The following is a 9899-nucleotide window of genomic DNA, read 5'->3' on the forward strand; positions in this document are numbered from 1 at the left end:
CGTACATTAGATGGAGTGTGACTGCCGTACATTAGATGGAGTGTGACTGCCGTACGTTAGATGGAATGTGACTGCCGTACATTAGATGGAGTGTGACTGTCGTACATTAGATGGAGTGTGACTCCTGTACATTGGATGGAGTGTGACTCCCGTACATTTGATGGAGTTTGACTGCCGTACATTAGATGGAGTGTGACTGCCGTACATTAGATGGGGTGTGAATGCTGTACATTAGATGGGGTGTGACTGCCGCACATTTGATGGAGTGTGACTTCCGTACATTAGATGGAGTGTGACTGCCGTACATTAGATGGAGTGTGACTTCCGTACATTGGATGGAGTGTGAATGCCGTACATTGGATGGAGTGTGACTGCCGTACATTAGATGGAGTGTGACTGCCATACATTAGATGGAGTGTGACTCCCGTACATTAGATGGAGTGTGACTGCCGTACATTAGATGGAGTGTGACTGCCGTACATTAGATGGAGTGTGACTGCCGTACATTAGATGGAGTGTGACTGCCGTACATTAGATGGAGTGTGACTGTCGTACATTAGATGGAGTGTGACTCCTGTACATTGGATGGAGTGTGACTCCCGTACATTTGATGGAGTTTGACTGCCGTACATTAGATGGAGTGTGACTGCCGTACATTAGATGGAGTGTGACTGCCGTACATTAGATGGAGTGTGACTGCCGTACATTAGATGGAGTGTGACTGCCGTACATTAGATGGGGTGTGAATGCTGTACATTAGATGGGGTGTGACTGCCGTACATTAGATGGAGTGTGACTGCCGTACATTAGATGGGGTATGACTTGCCGTACATTAGATGGGGTGTGACTACCGTACATTAGATGGGTGTGACTGCCAGAGAGGCAGTACAGCCAGACGTGACGTACGTTCACGTGGTACCATCCGGAAGAAAGCTCCGGTCACAGCCGCACCGCATAGGGGACAGGAGCAGAGATACTGATCGCGGCCCAGCGACAGCTGCAGCTAAACCGCCGAAAATACACACCAGCAAGGGACCTCTCCTTCCTTCCGACCAGTGACACGGATTGCAGAGTACGTTGTATATAATGCTGAAGTAGCCAAACACTGCAGTCGCAAAGTAAGGAATCCAGAATTAAACCATCCTAATGCATATTATTTTAAGATGGCTTCCAGACCATGTGATCTTCTACACGAATAGTGAATTCTGACTCAAGACACTGCCTGTGACGGAAGAATCAATATCTTGAGAGGTTCCCCATTACAAAAACATACTGCACAGTGATCTTTCTCATTTAATGAGTTTTGGACTTGCAATCATCGATGCTGATGTTTACAGTGTGTGGACATTGGTCTAGGAATAAAAGGGGCTAAATCTTAGGAGAGAGCACATCTGCCTTGAAAAAGGGCCTAGTAAGGCCTGAAACGCGTCGGCGCAGTTGGAGGTCACATCTTGCTGTCTGTGGAGAAGTGTTTGCCGCAAAACCCAGAACGCCATTTCCCGGGAGGCTGACTGGTACATAAGAACTTGCCATAACGAGGACTTTGTTTCCTCTAACCATCTGGTAATTATCTATCTCTACACTCAGTTACGCTGTGTACCAACTGCATGTGCTCTGGTTTTTATTGATAAGGAGACATGTTTTAGATGTTTTTTTAAGTGGAAAAAAAACTTGTTGTGGAAAAAGAAATAAAACTGTGTTACACGAGACGTTCTATACCTCTTGTTTTTTATGACATTTGACAACTGGAGATCCCGACAACAAGTGTCCGCTTATCCATAAGGAAATCAGAGGTCTCTCTACACGCCTGAATTCAAGTACTGTTAAGGAATGTACCCCATTATCTAATTTATGGATGTTGTATAATTTTGAATTCCCAATCCATATTCTGTTATTGTTCAGTTTGTCATTTGCGGTTTGCGCCTAATCACTGTAACCACCAAATTGTATTTTTAAATTAGATGGAGAGTGACTGCCGTACATTTGATGGAGTGTGACTGCCGTCCGTTAGATGGAGTGTGACTGCCGTCCGTTAGATGGAGTGTGACTGCCGTACATTTGATGGAGTGTGACTGCCGTCCGTTAGATGGAGTGTGACTGCCGTCCGTTAGATGGAGTGTGACTGCCGTACATTTGATGGAGTGTGACTGCCGTCCGTTAGATGGAGTGTGACTGCCGTACGTTAGATGGAGTGTGACTGCCGTACGTTAGATGGAGTGTGACTGCCGTACGTTAGATGGAGTGTGACTGCCGTTTGTTAGATGGAGTGTGACTGCCGTTCGTTAGATGGAGTGTGACTGCCGTACGTTAGATGGAGTGTGACTGCCGTTTGTTAGATGGAGTGTGACTGCCGTACGTTAGATGGAGTGTGACTGCCGTTTGTTAGATGGAGTGTGACTGCCGTTCGTTAGATGGAGTGTGACTGCCGTACGTTAGATGGAGTGTGACTGCCATACGTTAGATGGAGTGTGACTGCCGTACATTAGATGGTGTGTGACTCCCGTACATTAGATGGAGTGTGACTGCCGTACATTAGATGGAGTGTGACTGCCGTACATTAGATGGAGTGTGACTGCCGTACATTAGATGGAGTGTGACTGCCGTACATTAGATGGAGTGTGACTTCCGTACATTAGATGGAGTGTGACTTCCGTACATTAGATGGAGTGTGACTTCCGTACATTAGATGGAGTGTGACTGCCGTACATTAGATGGAGTGTGACTGCCGTACATTAGATGGAGTGTGGCTGCCGTACATTAGATGGAGTGTGACTCCTGTACATTAGATGGGGTGTGACTGCCGTACATTAGATGGGGTGTGACTGCCGTACATTAGATGGAGTGTGACTGCCGTACATTAGATGGAGTGTGACTGCCGTACGTTAGATGGAGTGTGACTGCCGTACGTTAGATGGAGTGTGACTGCCGTACGTTAGATGGAGTGTGACTGCCGTACGTTAGATGGAGTGTGACTGCCGTACATTAGATGGAGTGTGACTGCCGTACGTTAGATGGAGTGTGACTCCCGTACATTAGATGGAGTGTGGCTGCCGTACATTAGATGGAGTGTGACTCCTGTACATTAGATGGAGTGTGACTGCCGTACATTAGATGGGGTGTGACTGCCGTACATTAGATGGAGTGTGACTGCCGTACATTAGATGGAGTGTGACTGGCGTGCATTAGATGGAGTGTGACTGGCGTGCATTAGATGGAGTGTGACTGCCATACATTAGATGGAGTGTGACTTCTGTACATTAGATGGAATGTGACTGCCGTACATTAGATGGAGTGTGACTCCTGTACATTAGATGGAGTGTGACTGCCATACATTAGATGGAGTGTGACTGCCGTACGTTAGATGGAGTGTGACTGCCATACATTAGATGGAGTGTGACTGCCGTACATTAGATGGAGTGTGACTGCCGTACGTTAGATGGAGTGTGACTGCCGTACGTTAGATGGAGTGTGACTGCCGTACATTAGATGGAGTGTGACTGCCGTACATTAGATGGAGTGTGACTGCCGTACGTTAGATGGAGTGTGACTGCCGTACGTTAGATGGAGTGTGACTGCCGTACGTTAGATGGAGTGTGACTGCCGTACGTTAGATGGAGTGTGACTGCCGTACATTAGATGGAGTGTGACTGCCGTACATTAGATGGAGTGTGACTGGCGTGCATTAGATGGAGTGTGACTGGCGTGCATTAGATGGAGTGTGACTGGCGTGCATTAGATGGAGTGTGACTGCCGTACATTAGATGGAGTGTGACTGGCGTGCATTAGATGGAGTGTGACTGCCATACTTTAGATGGAGTGTGACTTCCGTACATTAGATGGAGTGTGACTGCCGTACATTAGATGGAGTGTGACTGCCGTACATTAGATGGAGTGTGGCTGCCGTACATTAGATGGAGTGTGACTCCTGTACATTAGATGGAGTGTGACTGCCGTACATTAGATGGAGTGTGACTGCCGTACATTAGATGGAGTGTGACTGCCGTACATTAGATGGAGTGTGACTGCCGTACATTAGATGGAGTGTGAATGCTGTACATTAGATGGAGTGTGACTGCCGTACATTAGATGGAGTGTGACTGCCGTACATTAGATGGAGTGTGACTCCCCTACATTAGATGGAGTGTGACTGCCATACATTAGATGGAGTGTGACTTCCGTACATTAGATGGAGTGTGACTTCCGTACATTAGATGGAGTGTGACTGCCGTACATTAGATGGAGTGTGACTGCCGTACATTAGATGGAGTGTGACTGCCGTACATTAGATGGAGTGTGACTGCCGTACGTTAGATGGAGTGTGACTGCCGTACATTAGATGGAGTGTGACTGCCGTACGTTAGATGGAGTGTGACTGCCATACATTAGATGGAGTGTGACTGCCGTCCGTTAGATGGAGTGTGACTGCCGTACATTAGATGGAGTGTGACTGCCGTGCATTAGATGGAGTGTGACTGGCGTGCATTAGATGGAGTGTGACTGGCGTACATTAGATGGAGTGTGACTGCCGTACATTAGATGGAGTGTGACTGCCGTGCATTAGATGGAGTGTGACTCCCGTGCATTAGATGGAGTGTGACTGCCGTACATTAGATGGAGTGTGACTGCCGTACATTAGATGGAGTGTGACTGCCGTACGTTAGATGGAGTGTGACTGCCGTCCGTTAGATGGAGTGTGACTCCTGTACATTAGATGGAATGTGACTGCCGTACATTAGATGGAGTGTGACTGCCGTACATTAGATGGAGTGTGACTGCCGTACGTTAGATGGAGTGTGACTGCCATCCGTTAGATGGAGTGTGACTCCTGTACATTAGATGGAATGTGACTGCCGTACATTAGATGGAGTGTGACTGCCGTACATTAGATGGAGTGTGACTGCCGTACATTAGATGGAGTGTGACTGCCGTACATTAGATGGAGTGTGACTGCCGTACATTAGATGGAGTGTGACTGCCGTACATTAGATGGAGTGTGACTGCCGTACATTAGATGGAGTGTGACTGCCGTACGTTAGATGGAGTGTGACTGCCGTCCGTTAGATGGAGTGTGACTCCTGTACATTAGATGGAATGTGACTGCCGTACATTAGATGGAGTGTGACTGCCGTACATTAGATGGAGTGTGACTGCCGTACATTAGATGGAGTGTGACTGCCGTACATTAGATGGAGTGTGACTGCCATACACTGGAAATTTAGGGAAACAGAAGAAACAAAAGAATTGTATGAGTTTTAGTTTTAGCAAACCTCACTAAATGAAAATGCTCTGTTCATAAAACACAATAATTGGAAGCATTCATAGAGCTGATGTTTCAACTACAGGAGTATGTAGCTTTCTGTACAATGCTTTGAGATAATAGATCCAGTGAACACACAAGGTTAATAGTTACATAGATAACACAGGTCAGTGTGCAACAAAAACAAAAAAGCTCCACATTTTGCCTACGAATGGAAACGGCGGTATATAAGCCTCTCTTTCCCCGGATCCTGGATGCACAGTTCATTTGGACACATCTAAGGTGGCAACATGGGAAAGGTAATATATCATTTATAGTGTACCTGTTTTTGCAATGAATTATTTTAAAACGTACAGTATTTCACACTTGTAATTGCAATGGGAATTAGAAAATATTAATTTGTGAATTAAAAATGTTAAAATAACAAAAAATTGATTTGTCGTAAAGTGGCAATAGTCTGACTTGAGAATCTATTACTACACAAATATTATACAGTATGTATGCTTTATACAGTATGTATGCTATATACAGTATGCATGCTATATATAGTATGTATGCTATATATAGTATGTATGCTATATCCAGTGTGTATGCTATATACAGTATGTATGCTATGTAAAGGTTTTAAAAATTATGGAAATGTAAATATATTTTCTGTGACAGATCATCTTCTACGAGGACAGGAACTTCCAGGGCCGCTCCTATGAGTGTAACTCTGAGTGCCCAGACATGTCCTCATACTTCAGACGCTGTAACTCCATCCGTGTGGAGAGCGGAAACTGGATCCTGTATGAGCACCCCAACTACAGGGGGCACCAGTACTTCCTGCATAGAGGGGAGTACCCCGACTTCCAGCAGTGGCTGGGTTACAATGACTCTATAAAGTCCTGTCGTCTGAGCCCCCAGGTAATTAATAAATATGTTTTTTTCCTTATACCAGTCCATTAAAATCTACAGTAAGGGCAAATTTATCAAAGCTTCTAGAAAAATAAAGATGAGAGAGATAAAGTACCAATCAATTAGCGTCTGTCATTTAAACATGCTGTGCTAGAACAATGACAGGTAGGAGCTGGTTGGTTGATATTCCTTCCACTTTATTTCTCTCCAAGCTTTGATAACTATCTCCCATAACACTAAGGGGTCTATTTACTAAGCCTTGGGTGGAGATAAAGTAGACAGAGATAAAGTACCAACCAATCAGCTCCTAACTGTCATTTTTCAAACCCAGCCTGTGACATGGCAGTTAGGAGCTGATTGGCTGATACTTTATCTCCTTCCAAGGCTTAGTAAATAGACCCCATAGACACAGTAAGATTTATGGACGTTCTACTTATGCCTGATAGTACTGAGGAACTAATAATTAAAGTGTGCTACTGATCATTTATGGCTGATCTCATTGGGATATGATACAGTATTTGCCTCTTTAAGCTCTTTTGATTACGTCTGATAATGTGAGATCTGTGGCCCTCAAATATTCTTAAGAGTCTTATCATTAAATTTTCTCCTGTACTATGACCAGTATAGACCGAGGAACCAGCTGTCACACAAACGCCTCAGTTGTTCTTTCTTTCTGTTATCATGATCACATACATAGAGCAAAGTCTTTTACTTCTCAAATATAGCTTTGAGATATATACAATTGTACAGTACATACAATACAGAGCCGGCCTTAGGCATAGGCAAACTAGGCAGTTGCCTAGGGCATTTGGTATGCTTAGGGGCACCAGCAGCTTCTGCTGATTAAAATGATATGCGGCATGCCTATATTCTGTGTGACTGCGGCTGTATCTGCATACAAAATGCTACGTTGCAGTGTAGTCCTGGAAACCACTGTAATATAGCATTTCATATGCAGATACAGCCGCAGTCACACACATAATATAGGCATGCTGCATATCATTTTAATCAGCAGAAGCTGCATGTGCATCCTAGCCACATAGTAATGCAAATAAGATGCATTTTTATAAACAAAAGGCGCCCGACATTAGCAGAGCTGCCAGCTGACTCATGCCATTATCTCCTGCAGAACTAGTGGCGGTGCTAGGGGGCACCAGCCAAAATCTTGCCTAGGGCATCATATTGGTTAGGGCTGGCTCTGATACAATACAGCATAGTTCAAATGACAAGATATACAACACCATTAAGTCACTTTATAGCCAATGAGATGTTATCCCCTGTTACTTCTGGATGTGTGGGGTCAGCTACATTTTCCCCCACATAGGGGTACACAAGTCCACATTGCCAGGAATGCGATGGCCGTGGGTCCCCTTGTGCCAATCTGGTGTAGGCTCAAGGCATAAACCAAGTGTGTACACAATATTCCAGTGTATGTGTGGAGGCCGGGACTTAGCACTCCTCCAGGATTCCCGTGGTCAGACCATGCCCACTTACAGTGGCTTCATCATGGGGTAGCATGCACTACAGGAGTGATCAGGTCTTCACCACAGAATATTCACTATAGAACCTAATACAACTGCAGAATAAAGTTGATACATACTCTGACTTGATACAGATTAGGAAGATAAATACAATAACTGTTAATATTGTTGAAAATATATATGGCTACTGTATTGACATTCTGAAACTTTTTATCCCAGCACCAGGGATCATTCAGAGTCAGGATCTATGAGAAAGAAGACTTCCGAGGTCAGATGATGGAGTTCACAGAAGACTGTCCTCATGTCTTTGAGAGGTTCCGCAACCATGACATCCACTCCGCCCATGTACAAGACGGATACTGGATGTTCTATGAGGAGCCCAACTACAGAGGACGCCAGTTTTATCTGAAGCCTGGGGAGTACCGGAGATACACCGACTGGGGAGCCACCAGCCCCAGAATTGGGTCTTTCAGACTTATCCGCCATTCATATTAAAACAGCATAACAGGACATTCTGTTTTTTAGTCACTTCAATAAAAGAATTTGAACAACCCACTTTTTGCCAACTATCTTTATTTAAAAAATAATAATTCATACTTGATATAATAATCAAATGTTTTACTAAGCATTGGCTTGCTGAAGAATAGATAAATAAGATTTGTGTATGTTGTAAGTTATCAATGTAGGGAATATGTCACTTATATTACAGGAGTTAATGGTGAGGAAGAGTCAGGGTCCGGAGCAGAGCCAGGCTAAGCCAGAGGATCAACTAAGGAGAAGAGGCCAAAAGCAAGCCAAGATCAGCAAGGTCAGGATCAAGCTAAAGGCCAGGAAATGAAACAACAGGCACAGAAGTGGCAACACAATCACCAAACAATGGCTATGCCAAGTCATGATAGAAAGGCCCAACAATCAGTGATGCTGAGGCAGCGGCAGAGTAGTGGGTGTAGTCTGAGATTGCTCAGGACAGGAGAAAACTCAGTCATAGAAATACACACTGCGCATTCTCAGAGAAAGTGAGGGACCCCAGGTAGTATGGCCCACCACGGGTTTCCCCTGTATCCCTGTGGGCACAGTCCAACCCTGAAGGACACCCATCTGCCAACCTGCCAGCTCAGAGTAGCTGTGTGCTCAGTTTTAGCATCATATTGCTGGAGAAATCAGAGTAAAGACATGTGTTCCCTATGGTGCTGGAGCCACCAGGGAGGCCAGAAATATCACCAAGGTGGAACACTGAAGCTACCTGCAAATATAGTTAACAGAAAATTAAACATCACTTAAACATCAGGTGTCAGCCACAATCAAATCCTCATTCTATCATCTGAGGAACATAGCCAGAATCAAGCACTTAATTCCATCAGAAGATCTGCCTAAAGTCATACATGCATTCATGTCATCACGCCTAAAGTACTTCAATGCTCTTTACCTTAGTCTCCCAGCCAAAAAAATGAACTGCTTGCAGGTGGTACAAAATGCAGCTGCCAGACTATTAACCAATCAACCCCCGTTCCAGCCACATAGCACCCAATCGCTACTCCCTTCACTGGTTACCTGTAAAATGGCGAATCTTTTTCAAGCTTGGGTTACTCACTTTCAAAGCCCTACACGACCAGGGTCAAAGGTACGTGAAGCAACTTCTGTTTCCATACTGTCCCACTAAAATAGTACGATCTGTAGATGAAGGACTGCTAACAGTACCTAGAATCTCCCAGAATTCATCTGGGGGTTGAGCTTTCAACTTTGTGGTTCCGACTCTATGGAACTTTCTTCTCCCCACAGTGCAAAAAGCCACCACTCTACAATCCTTCAAAAACAGACTAAATACTTTCCTGTTACCTCGCGCATGTCACTAATATCCACTGTTAAGCTTGTTTTGTATTTTGACAAAGCACTTTGAGTCCTACAGAAGGAGCCACGCTCATTGAGCGTGGCTGCATTGCAGGCAGGGCCGAGCGCTGTGCCTAGGCGTGCCGGCACCTTGGCCCGCCGCCGAGCGTACACAGACGCTCCCATTCAAAGTGAATAGAGCGTGTGCATGTCTACGACGCACGTGCGTCCCGTTCAATCCTGTTGGGGTGCACCTAGTCGCATATGGAACCACGATTAGCATGGCTCCATCTGGGGTGGTCTTCTGTATGCCGGCGGTCGGGCTCCCGGCGCTCAGTATACCGGCGCCGGGAGCCCGACAGCCGGCATACCGACACTTATTTTCCCTCGTGGGGGTCCACGACCCCCATAGAGGGAGAATAAAATAGTGTGGCGCG

The 9899-nt window shown here is 45.3% G+C and overlaps 1 protein-coding gene across 1 annotated transcript; it reads left to right on the forward strand.

Annotated features, from left to right (window-relative positions):
* Positions 1-5547: 5547 nt before the first annotated feature.
* Positions 5548-8183, forward strand: LOC134943416 (gamma-crystallin-3-like). The gene is made up of 3 exons (XM_063932285.1): positions 5548-5556; positions 5921-6163; positions 7855-8183. The coding sequence occupies exons 1-3, from the start codon at positions 5548-5550 to the stop codon at positions 8128-8130; spliced, it is 528 nt and encodes a 175-aa protein (XP_063788355.1). The 3' UTR covers positions 8131-8183.
* The last annotated feature ends 1716 nt before the right edge of the window (positions 8184-9899 follow it).

This window comes from Pseudophryne corroboree, chromosome 7 (assembly GCF_028390025.1).
Source record: "Pseudophryne corroboree isolate aPseCor3 chromosome 7, aPseCor3.hap2, whole genome shotgun sequence".
Lineage (NCBI taxonomy): Eukaryota > Metazoa > Chordata > Amphibia > Anura > Myobatrachidae > Pseudophryne > Pseudophryne corroboree.

What these genes read in the sequence shown, in the direction of transcription:
- LOC134943416 (XM_063932285.1), top strand. An exon ending in CCTGTCGTCTGAGCCCCCAG is followed by an intron (nt 6,164 to 7,854) that starts GTAATTAATAAA and finishes TTTTTATCCCAG; the next exon opens with CACCAGGGATCATTCAGAGT.